This window comes from Pezoporus occidentalis, unplaced genomic scaffold (assembly GCF_034315485.1).
Source record: "Pezoporus occidentalis ecotype Australia unplaced genomic scaffold, CSIRO_AGI_Poc_V1 ctg73, whole genome shotgun sequence".
Lineage (NCBI taxonomy): Eukaryota > Metazoa > Chordata > Aves > Psittaciformes > Psittacidae > Pezoporus > Pezoporus occidentalis.
Window position 1 is genome coordinate 419,531 of NW_026916082.1, and position 18,320 is coordinate 437,850.

At 42.1% G+C, this 18,320-nt stretch overlaps 1 protein-coding gene across 4 annotated transcripts in view; it reads right to left on the bottom strand.

Moving 5' to 3' along the window:
- Window positions 1-3,386: 3,386 nt before the first annotated feature.
- The window catches only part of BTRC (beta-transducin repeat containing E3 ubiquitin protein ligase), a 99,235-nt gene continuing 84,301 nt past the window's right edge, over window positions 3,387-18,320 (bottom strand). For 3 of the 4 annotated variants that reach the window (XM_062601935.1, XM_062601933.1, XM_062601936.1), the window contains 8 exons: window positions 17,314-17,410; window positions 16,327-16,464; window positions 15,744-15,862; window positions 13,167-13,416; window positions 12,358-12,476; window positions 8,903-9,013; window positions 8,253-8,331; window positions 3,760-4,922 (listed from right to left, as the gene is read on the bottom strand). In XM_062601935.1, the coding sequence (XP_062457919.1) occupies window positions 4,761-4,922; window positions 8,253-8,331; window positions 8,903-9,013; window positions 12,358-12,476; window positions 13,167-13,416; window positions 15,744-15,862; window positions 16,327-16,464; window positions 17,314-17,410 (1,075 nt within the window). In that variant the 3' untranslated portion in view covers window positions 3,760-4,760. Of the gene's footprint in view, window positions 3,723-3,759; window positions 4,923-8,252; window positions 8,332-8,902; window positions 9,014-12,357; window positions 12,477-13,166; window positions 13,417-15,743; window positions 15,863-16,326; window positions 16,465-17,313; window positions 17,411-18,320 lie in introns of those variants that run through there. The other variant, XM_062601934.1, reaches the window with a different exon arrangement.

Here is an 18,320-nt window from a genome sequence, read left to right on the forward strand (position 1 = left end):
GGTAGGTAGGGCATGGTGGTCCAAGTCAGCTTCCAGTTTAGAAACAAGTATAAAGCATTTCAACGTTTCTGATGATCAGACTTCTCAACTTTATCACTTGAATCCTTCCGTTCCAACAGCGGATGTGTCTGTTCCTGAACATTAACGGGGAGCAGAGGGAGCTGCTCCAGAGGAGACAGCTGCAGAAGTTTTCTTGATGCAAATTCTTTCATGCCATTTTCTATTTGCATATTTTAAAGCAAGCTGTATTCCTCTGAGGAAGAGAAATATTTGTAGCAATACTGTGCCCTATTGCAAAGGAGTCATAAGCAGGAAATGGTGTGGCCATAATGGATTGTCCTGCTCTGAATGCCCCACACCTCCAGTATTTTCCAACCCATAGTCGAAGGAGGAAAGCTAGCGTGAGCTTCCTGTTTGTGAGAGAAGTGACGATCTCTACGCAGCAGAGGTATCTCATTTCATTTCAAAGCGATGTGCAACACTTAAAGCCCACAGACACTTCCAGCCTTTTTTAATCTCCTTTCAGCAAGCATGTCCTAGTTCATTATAAACTCTGCAATTACTCCAACCCGGCTGAGAGATGATCCATCCAGTTCATGCTGAAACCTCTTTCTTACATGCACTCTTGCACACTCACACACGCACACACACTTATCTTAAGGGAGGTAAGGGGAGTTTGAAAAAGCCACTTTCTTCTGACACTGGGAGATCTACTTACCAGATTGCTCCTCCCTGGGTGCACAATAAACACCACCAAATGTCAGGCTGTGGCAGTTTCAAGTTCAAGTTAGATCAGTTAACTTCACTTTCCTTCTTAGCTATCAGAAAATTTGCACAACTCGGGAAGCGGGGTAGGAATCCTCACGCTCCTGCAGTTCTGATGAAGTACCCAGACACAGCCTCTTCTTGAAGGCAAGACACTATTCTTACCATGTGCCTAAAATGCATTTCAGCTGTTGCTCACTAAATGTACCTTAAACAGCTCTATACAGCAGAGTTCAAACTACGGTACCACTTGGAAGACTCAACAGCGCTTAGAAATTACAAATTACCAGCATAAAGCAGCAGAACTATGACAACCAAGGACAATCTGCTGCGGTGTTGTCTCTGTGTTTGGCCAGCCAGTATTTGCTTCTTCAGATTCTCTAAACTAGCAAAATAGAATGCATCCTTGTAGGTACTGGCCACAAGATGCAATTAAAATATTAGGAAGTTCTGCAGCCTTCAGAGGCTCGTTTAAAATCCCCGTAACCTATATGTATAAGACAGAGGATGACCAAACTGAGAACTGATTAAAACTGCAGCCAAGGTCATACAAACTCCTGCTGATATGCAACCATGCAGACCTTGTAACAAATGAACTTAGAGGAACACTGTTCAAATAAAATTAAGACTCAGAACTTCAACTCAGCAAAGTCTGGGATGTAAACTTTTATTCTCTCTGCTCCCTTGCCACTTTGGCTTTGGGACTGCAGTCTGTTTGACATGTAGAGCTGCCCAAAATCCAAAACAGCCTTTCAAGATTTAAATGTAGTGCCAAAATTAATTCTGGATGAGCTCAGCACTGTGACTCAGCACTTCTATGACTCTGCAGCAGTAAGTCACACTGTCACTATTACCTCAACAGAGTCAAGTTGTTAACCTGTCTGACCCTTTTACAGTAAGCGTTCAAACAGAAACCAGGAGTTGTTACCACATGTTCCAAGACTCTTTTCAGAACTGATACAGGCTCTGGGCTCAACAAAAAATCCAGGAAGCTGAATGCTCAGCACTGTTGCCCACATGCTTCAGAAACTGCAATAGGTACCACCCAAGCACTAGCTTTCCCTTCCTCTGTAACTCCACTGCCTTCTTGTCTGTCCTAGCTGTCACCAAAATGACTTAATCCCTCTGGACTGCTCTTTGGGAATTCCTGGCCCAGGTCCTTGCAAAATCTGATTGGTGGAAAAAGTATGTCCCAACCAATTAGAAGCAATGCAACTGCTCCCCCAGCAAAGTGAAGTTGATAAGAAGAGCTTGAAAAAATCTCCCACCTGCTAAGTTCCAAGTTTAGAGGGTTTAAGAATGTCTCTTTGAAACCCTTCCAGCCCAAAATGAAATGCCCTGATTTCCTACTGTGGTATTGGAGCAACCCCCTACTAAGGCAGTACGGGTTATCCAAAACCTACAGTGGAAGATCTGGGCCCAAACGTGGAATGACAGACTGATTTACAAGTCTTTCCTGATCTAAATGCAGGCCTGCTGCAATTCCTTCCAGTTCTATAAAAAGAGCTGTTTTCCCCCAGACCTCTTTGTCTAGTTTAGAGACACACAGAATTGTTTCTCATGTCCCTCCTTTTTAGAGCTATATTTCTCTTCTAAACAATGGCAATTTGCAAAAGTTTCATCCAGAAAGCAAAGATCCAGCTCACCTATCAGCAAAGGGACTAATCAGCTTGTGTCCCTAGACTGCAAGGCAGTATGAATGTAGGTTAGAGAAGCACACCAAAGGCTCTCCCTCCAAAGGCTTTCTATCAAGGCCTGCCCCAGAAATGCTGCAGAAGTGGCCTGAAGTCACTGCTAACTGTACTGACTGTACTGAATGTGCATTTGCTCATTCATGTGAGCAAAGTCATATTGTCATGGCCAGGGGGTTTGGGTAGTGTCTCCATTCTAAGGTGGCTAGATCTTGAGAGCTCAAAAGGTGTTTAGCAGCTTCTTCTTCCAGCACCCAGCTAAAGCCTCTCTAAGGGGAGAAAGAATGGAAAGAAAGATGCAATGTCCAGCTTTCCTCCTCACCCCAGCCTCAAACTTCCTCCAGTTTACAGAACGATTCCTAAGCCACCAGCAACACACTGTCTTCAAGGAGAAGCACAAGAGGAAGATGGTGCAGACAACCCCTTTGCTAGTGAAATACTGCCTTGGGCCAACACTTCATCTGGGGTGGGAGTGGACAGGATCTCAGACCCAGTCCACCATGCTTGGGACTTCAGCAGAAGAGAGTTTAACTTGTCATTGACTAGCATTCCCCAGCCAAGCAGATGTTAAGGGAGGCTACAATACACATCCAGCTTCCAAAGGGTTAGCATAGCAGGCAGGAGAGGAAAGACGGATTTGGCTCATAATAGTCAAATTTCAAGGGTCCTCTCTCTACAAAAAGTAGGTCTGCAGTCAGAACAGCCAAAAGCTGCAGGGAAGTGAAGAGGGAGGGGCATGGTCTGGCTCCTTGTAAGTGTTTTTGTTGCTCTTCAAAGCTGAATACTTCTTCAAAGGCATAGCAATGGACATTGATTTCAGTCTGAAAGTAGCAGCCTTCTCCCCACTCACTCTCCCACCCACTCTGAAGTGACTTTCTCAGCAGGATGCACTGTGGCTATAAGTCTTCTGCTTAACAGCAAAGCAACACATTCTGGCAACATCTTAAATATATTCATAGGACATCTGTGACTGGATTTGGAGGGGAACCAAACAGGGTAAAGGGAAGAGAAGTGAATAGGAAGCGCAGGACGGGGGAAGAAAGGGATGGGAAGGTTTAAAAATGTTAAGTGTTCATGAAAGATAAAAGACATCTTCTGATATAGCAGCACTTTAGCAGTCAGCCACGCTGAGTAGACCCTGTCTGAGATCAACTGCACGCCAACTTTGTTCCAGAAACAAGTCTGAGAGCCTCTCTCTTCAGCAAGGATTGGTTACGTGGATAGTTCTTTTGTCCTGGCATTTAAATACTGCAGCTTAAATGAGTCCTGGGAATGAAAAACAGAACAAACCAAACAAAGCCCATTCGCACTAAACCTTTTAATGATTTAAAAGAACATCTGATTGACCAGAGTGTTTGAGAAAATCAAGACAGCTGATCTGGCAGCTCTGGAGCATCACTGTACATTTACCAATCAAACATGATACAGGATGTGCCCCATGACAGAGCATTTTCAAGGGAAAACATCATTGTGGACACCCCCTTGCAGTAGCCTGTCAACTTTTCTGACATTTTTCTTAAGCTATTAACAGCAACTGTGCATGTACCCACCATAGTGGGCAATCATGCTACCCCACTCCACTCACATACATCAAATCCACTCTAAAACTGACCCACACATATGGAACATTATGTCCTCCCCACATTGTGCAGGCCAAGACGAAAGGGTAAGGCGATGAGCAAACCAGCAGCTCTGATATGAACAATTTAACAGCCGTGCTATGCTAGAGAGATCTAGGGGTAGGCCCTATGAGTAAATGATTTTGCACACTGATGCATCTCGATTAAATCTGCCTAGGCTTGTGCCTCAGTATCTCCTCCCCTAGGCCAAACCGTTCTCCTAAATCAGCTTGCTGCAGAGTGAGAAGAATGGTCACCACTTCAGACGGATTGAATAAAGCTGATGCTTCTTAGCAAAACCCTCCTGCCTGGCGACAACTGCCCAGGGTCATGCCATCTGCATCCCCTTGTTAGGCAGCAGCTGCTCTACTCGCTCTGCAGAAACCCTTCTTCCTTCTGGATAGCAGCGATAGCTGATTTAATTATTGATGATGATGGGCAAAGGAGGAGGGGTTCTTCAGGCGAACTCACAGGTGCCACATGCCACAAATCCTAAAATAAAGTCCCTATTCTAAGGTTTCAAAATCATTCCTGTTCTTTTACAGGACACTGTAATTACTGTCCAACCAAGATGAGAAATATTGATAGACTCAGCTAGTTATTCAAGCAGCATGCTTGCACTACATCCAGTGCCACCTTTGAGCCTCTGTTACCTGTGCGAGTGTGAGGTACTGTGTAGTGTTATTTATCTTGAGATGTAGGTGTATGTTCTGGATGGGGAACGAGTGGATTCTGCTTGGGCAGCTGGGTCATTCAGAAAATCCCAGATGAGGATGGTGTCATCATGTGAGCTGCTGACGATCTGGAACTCATCAAATTGAAGCCGAAAGACTCTTCCAGAATGCTCCTAAATGCAAGTGGGAGACACAGTATGTTATAAATTTGCTGGCACGTGGGATGGATCAGGGAAGATGAAACTGGCCTTGGATTCTAGCATTACATGCATTTCTCAGTAAACCCCACATGACACACTGTGCATCAGCATCACGTTGTGTAAATTAAGTACTCTTTCAGTGAAAAGGATTTGCTGTATCTGAGTACTTGGCTCACAGGAAGTTTACAGTTACAATTACCCATTACTCCTTAAATCTTAAACATTGGACATGTACTGTGCAGAACAAACCAAGCTCCCTTCACCACACAATTCAGTCTGGCAAGACTGACAGGAACACTGCCTTCCTTGTTCCATGGTGAAACTCATTCCCAAAATCACAGATTTCCAAATGCAGTAGGTTACAGGGGGAGAGATGTGAACTTTGCATTTGGCACCACTGCCACTGCTGTAAAGGAAAGGGTTTAATACTGGAGGATACTAAGAAGCCTGTTGTAAAGCCCGGTGACACAGTAATAATTCCTCTTAAGCAGTTCTAAAAATATGAACTAGAAAGGGCATACTTTACAGGCAGTTTGCATTCTGCTCTGAGGCTGAGTGGAAATGGCACGACGATTTGGCAAGGGTTCAGACTGTAATTAACAGGAGGTAACGGCAAGATCCTGGATATCACAGAGCAAATCCACTGTACTTTCCCTTTTGTGTTGCCTGGTTTTCTTGGTGCTTACACTGCTATAAGAACAGTGGCCTCTTCCTCGGTCAGAAGGGAACAGAAACCATGCAACTAGGGTGAGCCCTATCTCGTCCATTAATACAAAATTCTCTTCAGTGCTCACACATTGTAATGGGCTTAGAGTCAGTAAAAAAACATGTCTTAAAATACTTCAATACTGAAAATGCAGTTTTCTCAAATATTTAGGCAAAAGATTAGTCTTAGCTACTAAATGCCTCTGTCCTATGGTACAGGACTACAAGAATACAGCTTGGTTTGCAAAGCACAATAACTGCCTTAAAGTGAATCTCTTAATCTCTAAAATTGACTGAAAATACACACACGCAATATTCAGATTCTATTTTTAAGACAAATTTAAAAAAATGGTCTAATCCTTGGACCTTTTCTGATCTCTTAACTATACTTTGAATTTGTCTTAAAAACACCTCATGCGCTTGTCTTCCCACCTATTCAAAAAATAAATGTTTTTCCAGAGTCTGTGTTGTAGAAGTGAAATACAGAAGTTTTTTGCTAAAAAATATCACTACGACAGTCAGGTCCACTGAGGGACAGCCCACAGAGAGAGGTGCTTCCAAAAACTGTTTCCAGAGCTCCCTTTTTTCTCCCAGTCACTGTAGGCTATGTAATGTTGCCCTAGAAGTTCCACACACCTGCCCTTTGCTTTTACAGAAGCAGTAAGCACAATGCACACCCTAAGTGGAGGCCAAAAGGACCTGGACTCTTTAGCTTGTAAGGAAAGCTGAGCTATGTGCTTATTCTGTGCCTCAAAAGCTTCTGACAAATTCATGTGGCCACCATTCCAGCTAACAGAAGACAAAACTGGAAGGGACCTGGCATGCAGCGAGCATTTGTTATCTGTGCAGTTTCCTCCTACTGTTTGAAAATTGAACACGAGCAGTGGGAGACTCATGATGCTCATTGTGCAGCCAGGTTTAATTTTGGAGGCTGAGGGAAGAGAAAAAACACAAAACCAAACCATGGGTAAGTGGGTATAAGGACACCCTGTTGTCATAAAACTCCTAAAAGTGCCAAAACAGCTTCCTCTGTACCCCCCCATCTCTTCTGGCCCCCTCCATTGCTATCAAATAGGGATTTATGAGTATCTGTGTGTTGAGATTCCTACAGTGTTTCCATCCCACTGGATCTGATTTATAATATAATTAGCTGGGGCACTTTGGCTGTCCACTGCTGGAAAATGCAGAGGAAATCACACCAGTTAAATTAAGTCTACAGGTTACTTAGGCACACATTTGTTTCAGGCTAGAGCAGGAACACTACTAATACCAAGCTGAAGTCTTAGACTCTCAGGATATGTGCTTATGGTTACAGAGTAGTTCCACAGTTTGGGACTGGGTGGCTAATGACAAAGGGTTTTTCTGGATTTCAGCAGAAACAATTTGCAGTTCTACTTAGCTAACAAGCAGGTTTTTCAGAATAGCTCCTGCAGGCACCTGAGGCTCTCATTGACTCTTACTCTGCAGCTTAGGGTTCAAATACACGATTGGAAAAGAGTTAGCATGGTTTAATGCTCTACTGCCTGTCAGCTGAGTCACAGTAACTCTCACACTCTGCACCAAATGTGAAAGCTACAACAACAGTAGCAATTCAGGCGGTGGATGAGAGTGCAGAAGGTCAGTTAGCACAGCTCAGCTGGTGAGAGGTAACCCCGCTTCTAGAGAATCAGATGGCCTCGGTATGATCTTGGTTTAGAGCACAAACTACAGTCGCACACCACAGCAGGAAAAGGTCCAATATATACTGACCCAAACATTTCTTTGCTAAAAAAGAAATATGTTTAGTACTTCTTTTTCAAAGATAACTTGGTACTGGAGTGAAATCTTCCTTTATGCTCTGCAATAGCGCAAGCCTTTTGGGGTGACTGTGATGGAGGAATGCTTACAGGAACCAACCCATAGCCTTGGCTGTACTGGCATTTTCCTCACAACTTTCTCACATTATTATAAGACCAGTGCAGATCCACTGTTAAGCACGACTGTGAAAGCTGTTAACACTCACACAATGACATTTTAACCACATCATCATCAGACCTGCCCTAAATACTGATGGACAGTATGAAAGTGGTAGTTGCTGTTTAAGGATGAGGTAATAAAGAATGAGGCAATTTCACTGTCTGTTCCAGTCCTTACCTGCCTTTTTCCTTAAACATACAAGTGCCAGTTAAAAGCGATTCCGAAGGTATTTTTGCTCTTGTTGCTCAAATTTGGAATGTAAAACTTTAAGAAATTTCATGTCAACGCATCAGACAGATTACTATTACAGCATCAGGTATGCACAGGTTAAAGTAAACCCACTGGCACACAGATTTCAAGAAGGACAAATCTCAGAAGTTAATTTAGCTAATAACTTCAAATCACAGAGCAAAACTGTTAAAAAGTGAGTGACAGTTCCACAGGTTCCAACTTCTAATGCTTTACAGCTTCCAACATTAAAAAAAAACCACACCAAAACATGGACACACAAAAAAGCCAGACCCATAGAAATTTCTAGATCCTGCAGACTGAACTAAGCTGACTTGAGTTTTCATGGCTCAAGATAGCCCTGATCAAGCACACTTTTCTGCTCCCTCCAACACCCCTGCCAAAAGCTCTTACCACAAGGGTTCGCAAGCAGAGGGTCCCTGCTGGAGCACGGGGGTCCAAAGCAGCCACAAGATCCCATACTTTAATTTTCCTAGTAGTGAAAAAATAGACAATAGTCTTTGTTAGAGAGAAAAGAGCAAGTGCTTACAGAAAAAAAAAATAAACTGTTAGTACATCTTAGCTAATACAGCAGTTCAAGGAAAATTACAGCAATCCTTCTGCTCTTGAGAACTGGTTCTTGCATTTCCCCTTTGTAAAGCTTATAGAGCTTAATGGGAGAAAAAAAAATGTACTGTCAACAAAGTAAACCCCATAAAAAGCAGGTGGCGGTAACTAACAGAAACGTGGGAGTGCAGACACCTAGTCTGTAATGGCAAATGGTCCAGCAGATATAACCACAGATAGGAAAAATTGTTCTTAGCAGTGGTTCAGCTAGAAGAGGTTTCAGGCTGTGTCGATCGGACATTCTTACAAAGTAAAGAACTGGACACACACATCAAAACACACTGACTTATTGCAAAAGAAGGAATAAAGGTATGCTTTGTAACATGGTCCTGATTTACAGACAAGGTGACTAGTATTTATAAGGAAGATACAGAAAAGTGGGATGTGAGACACTGAGACAAGAAGATGCAAGGTATTAACTGCACTGATGGCCTCACCCATCATACGCCCCACTGACTATCCTCTTGTTGTCAAAGCGTATGCATCTCACCAACTCTTCATGGCCTTCCAATACTCGTAAACATGCCCCACACTCGATGTCCCACAGCCTGGAAGAAAGAAAACAAAAGTAGTTCCTAAAACAGTTATGAAGTTAGCCTACTTGCTTTCCATGCTTCTGTCAGCTTTTTGACATGACTTCCAGTTACCATGGATAAAGAAAGGTTATTTTCCTACAAGAACTGAAATTCTTTGACACACATTGTCTAGAGGTGGTCCACCTGTAGCTGAAATGTGCTCTGCTCATACAGGAATCTTAATAGCTGTATCTGCTGCATCTCCCTGACACACAGCAGAAAAGAAAGCAGGCACAAATGTTCTTAAATGCTCATTCAATTAGCATTCAGACTGACTTGAACTTCACAGTAGTGAGAAATACAGGTGGAATCTCTAGGTGACACATCTCAAAGCAGAACAACTGCTGAGGGTTCAGGTCACTTGTCCCGAGAGACAGAAAGAAACAGAAACACTGTCCCCACATATTTTACTCCTGAGGTCCTCAAAGAATAATCCAGATCCAGTGGATTTGTGCCTGAGGTTGGCAGATAATGACTGCAGCTGTCCTGCCATGACAAGTTGCTCTCACTTTGGACAACAGAGGAATGGACAGACTCTTCCACTACTATAGAACTGATAAACAATTTGTCTATGCACACAACTGAGGCCGATGAGGAGCACCAGGTGATTCTTCAGCTTGTGAAGTTGATCTTTCAGGAATATGAAGATGAAGATCCTAATAATTTTCACATAGGAACCAGCACACCAGTCAAGGTCAGAGCAAGCAACTCCATGGCAAAGGTCAGCCAAAGGCACTCTGGCTGGTCAGAGAGCATTAAGTCTCCCAAGGACTGTAAACAGGGTGGACAATGCCAGAAATGAACTGGTGCAGAAAGGTCTGAAAAGCAATCTTGTGCCAGGAACTTTAGTGCCATGTGTTTCCATTCCTTGCCATTAATCCTGAGATTGCCAGCAGCTCTGGGAGGCTGCATCACACTAATTCAGGCCTGTATTTTAAGGTCCCAGTTTGAGGTTTTACCTGAATCTGAATGTGCTGAGATGATGATTTCCCTAGCCATGTGGGGAACAAGCCTTCATGTACAAAAGAGGTAACTACTATGTAAGAGCAGAATCTCCTAACAGAATTGGTGTCAAGGGCATCTTCCAGATTTGATAACCTTCTCAAATTTCTACTTCTTTAAATAGCCAAAGGATGAAACAGTAAAGGAAGCACTCTAAAGGCTTAAGAACTAACTAAAACAGTTTACTACAAAGTGTGCACAGTCAAAACCACTACCACTCTTCCTTGCTATAGCTTTGGGGGAATTTCTGGAAGTAGAAGGAAGTCTGCAAGCCTTTAATTCACCTGAAGACCTGGCAGAGCTGCAAGATGTACAGAACGCAGGTGAGACTGAATCCTCATCTCCTAGAGAGACTGTTGTTTAAACAGTCGAGTGTCAGAACCCCATGTGTGCACACACTGGAGGTTGAACACACACATGCAAATCAACCACTCAATTAAAAATTAACCCAAGATGATGTAGCCTGAGTCTATTTTCTTGTTCTAAATTATCTTTTTTGTCTTTTTTTTTCTATAGCATATTTGTCTGTAGCAATTAAGAACTTTGACCCTGAAGACTAAGATACTGAAGTGGTTGGATTAAACTCGATAAACCAATTTCTAATAGATGGAAATCACCACAAGGACAGCAATGCGGTGTCCTCTTACACTGGTGAAATATCTGGCCTACAACAAAACCTAAACGATTTTTACACACGACATCTCTCTACAGAAGATACTGATTTCTCTGCCACTTCACATTGTGTTTTCAGTTGCAAAACTAGAAATCCGTTACCTTTCAGAAAAAGTTTCCCTGAAACTGAGGAACATCAAACTTCAAATTCTGTATCAGGAGGCAGCCTCTATTAAAGGCCAACACACAACATCTGGCATTTTATAGTGGATTAAAATCAAACATACAAAGTCACCCCCAAAGATGACTTGGTAACCTGCCCTTTCTTCATCACCCTTCCACTGACTTGTGCCCCCTGCTAATGGCTGGAAGAAAACAATGTGACCAGGTAAGTCTTCTGCCTTACCCACACAGCGGCCAAACATGACTTCCATTAAGATTCACTGCCAACATTCCTGAAATTCTAGCACAATTTATCTGTCAACTAGGGATTTTGTCCAATGTAAGCATAAAAGTAACTGTATTCCTCTTTAGCGTTATCACTATCTTGACATCTATTTTTATTAGCATTGCAAGTCGTAATTCAGATCCTTCCCTAGCTGCTGTAACATTTAACTATTTCTTACTCTAACACTGGGACCAAGCTTCATAGTACAATTGCAGAGGGCTTTTTTTCTGTTTGAAGTGGTGGAATTCTCACCATGCGTAAGTGGTGCTACTCTTACATGATGCCTGTAATACTTCTTCCCTTGATTTAGAGACAGAAGTTCCAGCTCTCTCGGTCATGCTTTCAGACAGCCCTACACTAAAATCTGGTATAATGACCTGGTGATGTCAACCAAAGGACAACCATTTTTCTACAGAATGCAAAGCCAGAAGAGGTAAGTAAAGTCCACAGACAAACAGCAGCATGAATTGTTCTCACTGAGGAGAACTTACTAATGACATGCAAAGCGAAGGGTTTCTGCTTACACTGTCCAGTTTTCAGGTTTTATCAGATGGCAGACAATTATTTAAAGCAATGACAAAGACAAAAGGGGGGTTGCTCTTACTCCTGCTTGCATAACAGAGCCATTTCTTTACGTCACTTCAACTACTACTCAAGCTTGCTCCATATGCCCCGAGATTAGTGAGACGTCCCTCTGCCAGCATCTGAAGATGTAGAGAGAAACCCTGACTCATGATACCAGAAGGAGTTAAATCTCAGACTGCAACCAAGGCAGCTGGAGAAGTGCAAAAGGCAGTAAACTGAACTTCAGCCTCTAAACCAGCTGTTCCAAACTTAACCAGGTGCCAAGTACCACAAGAGGAGTTTGGCGAGAGCCCAGGAGGATTTCTGCAGAGGATTAAATGCCTCTTACTGCAAATCTGACCCCTGTAACTAGACACATAGCCCAATTAAAATATCACAAGAGGACATCACAGAAAGTGGTACTTGCCAGCTCTTTCATACACCAGAATTGTCAGAGCAATGCAACTTGTTGATTAGTATGGGACTCTTGAGATACAGAGGATGAAAGACAACACAGTAAACAGGCTTCTAATATCTCCTTCCAGTAGTTCCCAATGTTCTACAGCAAAGAAAGCATTTTTCAAAGACGACAAGGGTACAGAGCACTTCAGTTGCCTAACCTCTGCACATCCCAGGGAATCAGAGGCAACGTGCTGGCACAGAACTCTGCAATGGGGAGTGTGTCTCTCACCTGATAGTATTATCTGAAGAGCCGCTCACTACTAGCCTGTCTCTGTACTGCAGACATGCAATGCCTCGTTTGTGGCCATTTAAGGTGCGCACAAATTCGCAGGTACTAGTGTTCCATACCTGTGACAGGAAGGGGGGAGGGAACCACACAGAGACAAAGTTATTAGGAAGAGACTAACAAAAGCTGGTATCTGTATGATATACAGATGCATCCAGAATGCTCTTAATTGAAGATGCTATCATTAAGAGTGGGAAGATTACCGCTCCAGTGACTTTTGATTATATTCTGCAACTGTTAGCATCTTGGGTCACTGTACACAGAAGATTTTTGCCACATCATGTAAGAATTAGCTTCCAAAATCAGGCTTTAGCATTCTTGGGCTATGATTTAGTCTACACAGGATCTCGATTTTCCTCAGTTTTAAGGCTGGAGATTTGGATCACAGCAGTAACATTAAAGAGACTCCTATCCACTCACCTTTACTTTTGCCCCCATGCTGCCCTCTGACAACTGTTCGAGTGACATGCTGAAACAGATCATGGAAGTGGTCAAGTTGAAAAAGAACACAGAAAAAAAAAGTCCTTTTTCAACTGCATCTGTAACTAGGTCTGATTTGCCATCCAGTGCTGTAAACAAGTTGTGCAAGCTCAACACAGAAGGGACAAGTGGAAACAAGCAGCAGGAAGAATACTACTTCTAATGGAAGATCTGTGCACTAACTGCCAAGGACTATCTTCCATCTCTGGGCATCTGTTCTCAGTTATTAAATACCCCAATGCTGCAAATAAGAAGCCTCTGAAACACCTCACCTTTATAGTTCTGTCACCTGATGCTGATACAATGTACTTGTCATCAAAGTCCACCACGTTGACAGCTGCTCGGTGCCCTACTAGCACCCTCCTTAGGGTGATGTCTGTTGGTGAAGCCATGTCCCACACAGCAATGGAACGGTCTTTGGAACATGTCACCATCATGCCGTTATTGAAGCGGAGGTGCAGTACTGCTTCGCAGTGGTGAATCAGTGTGTTCAGCATCTCACCTGCATTCACATCCCACACCCTGCAGGTCCAAATTTCAAACCAGAGAGAAGAGAGTTAAAAAACTGTACAGTGGATTTCTGCAGAGCAAGAGAGGAACAAAGAGAGGTAATTGACTCTCTAGCAATATTAGAGAAGCTAATATAACACCACAAGTTATATCTGTATCTATTAAATAGTTCATTAAAAGATGTATTATATAAACCTATTGACTATGCATACACTGAGACAGTCCAGCAGTCAAAACCCCTGCAATGCAATTAACACCATAAAAATAAACCAGCCAGGAAAGAAGCTTTCTTTAATTAAGGGAATTTAGTGTTGAGGAAAGGTATGAGATTGATGGCCTTAAAGACTGATGTTTCCTGGCTGTATAAGCCTACATACAACACACTCCATTTCCAGTCAATGAGTACTTAGTCATAACCTGTGGAGAAGCAAGTTCAGTGACAGGTTTAATTTTTGACCTCTTTCACAGGACTATCAACTCAAGGCAAAATTTATAGAGAAGCAGAAGATAATGCCTTTCAAACAAATGTAAGTAACTGCCCCAAGTTGTACCATGAACTGCATTTACCCTGCAGTGCATCTGCTACACAGCTACATTCCAGGAATGCGCTGAATACTCAAATTAAGACAGAGCAGTTATGTCAACTTAATGTTATTAGAACCAACTGTTCCAGCAGAAAGATAATTTAAGATGAAAATTAGGAAAAGGCTTCATATAGAACTTCTAGGAATTGAAATGAAGATATTAAGTCTTAAAAATGTTTCTTTTGGGCTATTCTGTTGGCAAACTTCTTTCACCTTCCATAAGGATTTCTTTTGGCACTATCATACCTGTATCCCACATATACTATGTGAGAGCAGAAAATGGCTGTATCATCAGGCACATCAGACATCGCCAATAAGGCAAGCAGTAAGAAAATCTAAGATGTGAGAAAGACTTCTAATGTCTTATTTTATAACTTATGACGGCTGAAGTGCATCAACTTACAGCCTATAAATGAGAATGAATAGTACATTCCAATTACAAAATGCGAAGAAGAAAACCTGACAGAATAAAGACCTGAGCTGTTAACATACGAGCAGTTTGCAGACAGGGTTGCCAAACTGACAGGAGCTGGAGACCTACTGACTTCTTTGGATAAGTGCATCCCTGAAATCTCAGAAGCATTAAGAGCCCATCTGTACTGTTTATTGAATGAAGCCCCTCTTCCTGAGGAGACCCGAGGATAAAAGTGATGCATCCTATGTGCCTCTGGGTTCTGCACAAACATTTACAGATACAGTGGGAAACAAAAGTATTTCTGGGCAAGTAGCCAGGCTGCAATTTGGCCTGCCTGGCCTGACATGGAAGATGATAGTGCTTGTTACAGAAATCAGCCTCTCCGTTGTGATCTGCTCAGTACAATGCAGTTCCCACACCGTCTCCAGGCAGGCAGAATTGCTGAAATTCTTGATTCCTGCCAATGACAGGACCCCAAAATCCAGCAGCACGACAAAGACCACATGCATCACACGTCAGGAACTAAATGTAATCTTTATTAGCTTAACAGTGGTAGTTTACACACATGCACAGTGATAACCATAAAGAGCTTTCAGCTAATAGCTTCAGAAAAGGCCACTGACACAGCCTTTTGTTGTCTGAAACTTCACTTCATGGGCACTGTTTGTACTCTGACAAGAAGAGGATATATAATATAACAACATGGAGAAGACAGACCTGCTCTTCCACATATAAGTTCATATTGCAGTTCATTAACTCATATGTGCTTGCATTTATACTACAGGTCTTAGACTCCCTGGGATTCTGTAATATGTCTAATGGACTTCACATCACCACAAGTGCTGACTTGAGGTGTCCAGCTTTTGGTTGGAGAGTGGAAGGAAAGCAAGGTTAGAATGACTGAACAAAAACAAACATCATGCAAAATTTAATTAAGAGTCACAGGAGATCTAGTCATACATCTTTTGTTAAAATTGACTATGAATGACTAAACCTTCAAACCTGCTTTGAAAACTTCAACCAACTTTTAAAAAGTTATTCTCTGGGAGAAGTTAAAACATTCTTAGGGAGCATCAAAACATGCAAAACCTTAGTGAAAAGCCAGATAGCCTTCCTAACTCATCTTGACCTTGACTGACCTTTGCTTAGGTTCTCATTTCTCCTTAACAGCCATTTGCATGGACATCTGATAAATAAGGCACAGTACATTCGTGAACACATATGCTGAACTACTTCATGGAACTGACTGAAGAGCACACATTTAAGAAAATATTATTTCAGCAGCTTGCAAGGCTAAAACCTTAGAGGTAAACAGAGAACTCCAAATTATGAGCACACACCTGACTGTTGAGTCTGAAGATCCAGTAATGATCACCCGTTCATCGTACTGGAGACACAGGACAGAACCCGTATGTCCAGTGAGAATTCGCTTGCATTCCAATGTATTCTTATCCCAGATCTAAGATAGCAAACATTCAAAACCAGACAGCTCAGTAAGATTTTCACCTTTCAGCACTTACTGGTTTGACTAGTCTAGTTTTTTACTACAACACATCATCCATAGTTCAGTATAGAACATCTTTAGTGACATCTGCAGAATCTTTTACAAGGCTCTTTGGTGCAATATGTTAACATCTTTGATATTACTGTCTTTACTACGATTATTGGTTTTACCCTTCTCATCAAGGTACAAGGCACAGTAATTACATAGGCTGTAATTACTGATGCGCAAAAACTCTGCTAGGGAAGTCTGTCTGTAAGAAAACAGGGTCTCTCTTGCCAGACAAAAGAGGCATAACATGCTCTGTACGTATGAGGTAAGGGAAGAAGAAGGATAGCTTACTAACAAGAGATTGGGCAGGTGTCCTGAAATTAGGACACTATTATTTATGGTATAGGCACTACATTCTGGAGCATTCTCACCTTGATAGTATTGTCTCGTAGGCCACTTACTATCTTCTGATCATCATACTGTAAACAATAAACCCCTTTGCTTGTCTCGCTTCGGCAGTGGATCCTCTGTAAACTGTGCCTTCCACAACGCCAGTTTGACTCTATTGTCTTGAGAGACAGGAAAGAGAGTAAAATAAAGCATGGAACTATCACCTCTTTTTCTGTTTGTTTGAGAAGACAGTAGACACTTTTCTTTACATTTTTTTCTGCAGTCAGGCCCATATAATGACATAACTACTTTCTAAACTGCTTTCTAACACATATAAGAAAACCAATTAAATGGACAAAAGCCTAGAAAACATACTGCGGCTAAACTCATCTGTGTTATCTGGAATGGTGAGAGAGAAGTGACCTAAAAGCTTTTTTCTGTCTCCAATCTTTAACCCCCAGTGACTCAACAGCTAAACAACTGAAAAGAAAGTCTCAGTTGAGCTCTAGCTAAGCACTTGTACAAATTTGTCACAACAGCACCTGAGCATGCTCTTGCCATTAGGAAAGTACCAGAACATGGCATTTTGCTCACACTAGATATAAGGCAACCATGCTCAATTTCTCCCTGTAACATCTCAACAGGTCTCATCTGCATCAGCTGGAGCGAAGTACTGTGGAACAGAGAAAATCAAGATGGCATGGTGCTGCTGTGGCATCTGACCTGCAAGGGGTAGAAACTCCCTCTGCAAACAGCTCACTCAACAATCCAACTCATCCCCTGTATAACGGAGTACTGAAGCCTGGGACTTTATATAACTATCCCAGATCTACAAACTCCAGACAAAGACACCATATATTTGATGAGGTATTTCATTACCTCATTTGATGAGGTATTTCATATTCATTTCATTCAGATTCATTAGAATGGCATGTTCTCAGAATTTCTGCATCATGAATAAATCAGTGAGATTTAAAAATAAATTAAAAATCCAACCAAACACACCACATCTGGAAGCTGTTTCTTACCTCTATGTCCTGTATAATTTTGGGGTAAAGTGCTCTGTAGAATGAGTTGGGTGGTGCAGTCCCATCAGGAGGTTTATTTTTAAATAGATATTGTCCCCTGGAAGACAAAAGAACATCCCCCAGTGAACACAGATCATGTTCCAGTATTTTGGAGAAAGGTCCTCCTGGCAATTTACAAATGGGTAGCCACTGTTTAAGAGCACAGACAGACTGATACTCAAACTTAATTTACTCAGTCAGATGGGGTGGTTCATTGTTTGTTTGCCCTGCAACATATCAATGTTGCATTCTGACACTGAAATACTCATGAAAAATCTGAGCCTAGTCACTCAGGGAAGGGAAATACTTATTATGGACATGAGCCCATTCAACTCAATAGGAGGTGAGAATAGCTCATGCCTGCAATACACATATCTATATCAGAGGTCACCTTTAAAATAAAGTGTACAAAGAACATGAAGGAAGCCAAGGAATCCTCAAACTTACCATGCATTTATAGCTTTTATCTGCATTAGCAGGAACAGTATCAGTTTTGGTACATGGACATTTTACTGCTTCTCTACTACATTTTGGTAAGCAACACTTCATCTGCAGTGCTTCCCTCATTTCAACACTGATTTGGAATACTCATATCCCAAGCTAGATTTTTGCTACCAAAAAAAATCCGTAAATGGCAATCACTACCTGCTGTGTAAAAAACTTTAATTCCTCATCCTGAAGTTAAGAAGCCACCAAACACGGTGTGGAAGCTAGTAAACCCCACCATGGGCGTACTAACTGCTGTTCTGCCTGGCAACATGCCTCACAAAATGGAGAGAGGCACAAATGCCTCTGAGTGTAATCCTGGCATCAGAGGCACAGAGTTTACACTGGGCCAGCTCTACACTTCTCCCTCCCTTACTCCATTATGGCATAATTAATTGTTCAGTACTTCCTTGCGCATTTCTTTCTTGTCCTTTCCATACAGCAGACCTCAAAACTCATTTGAGACACTGTACATCAGCTGC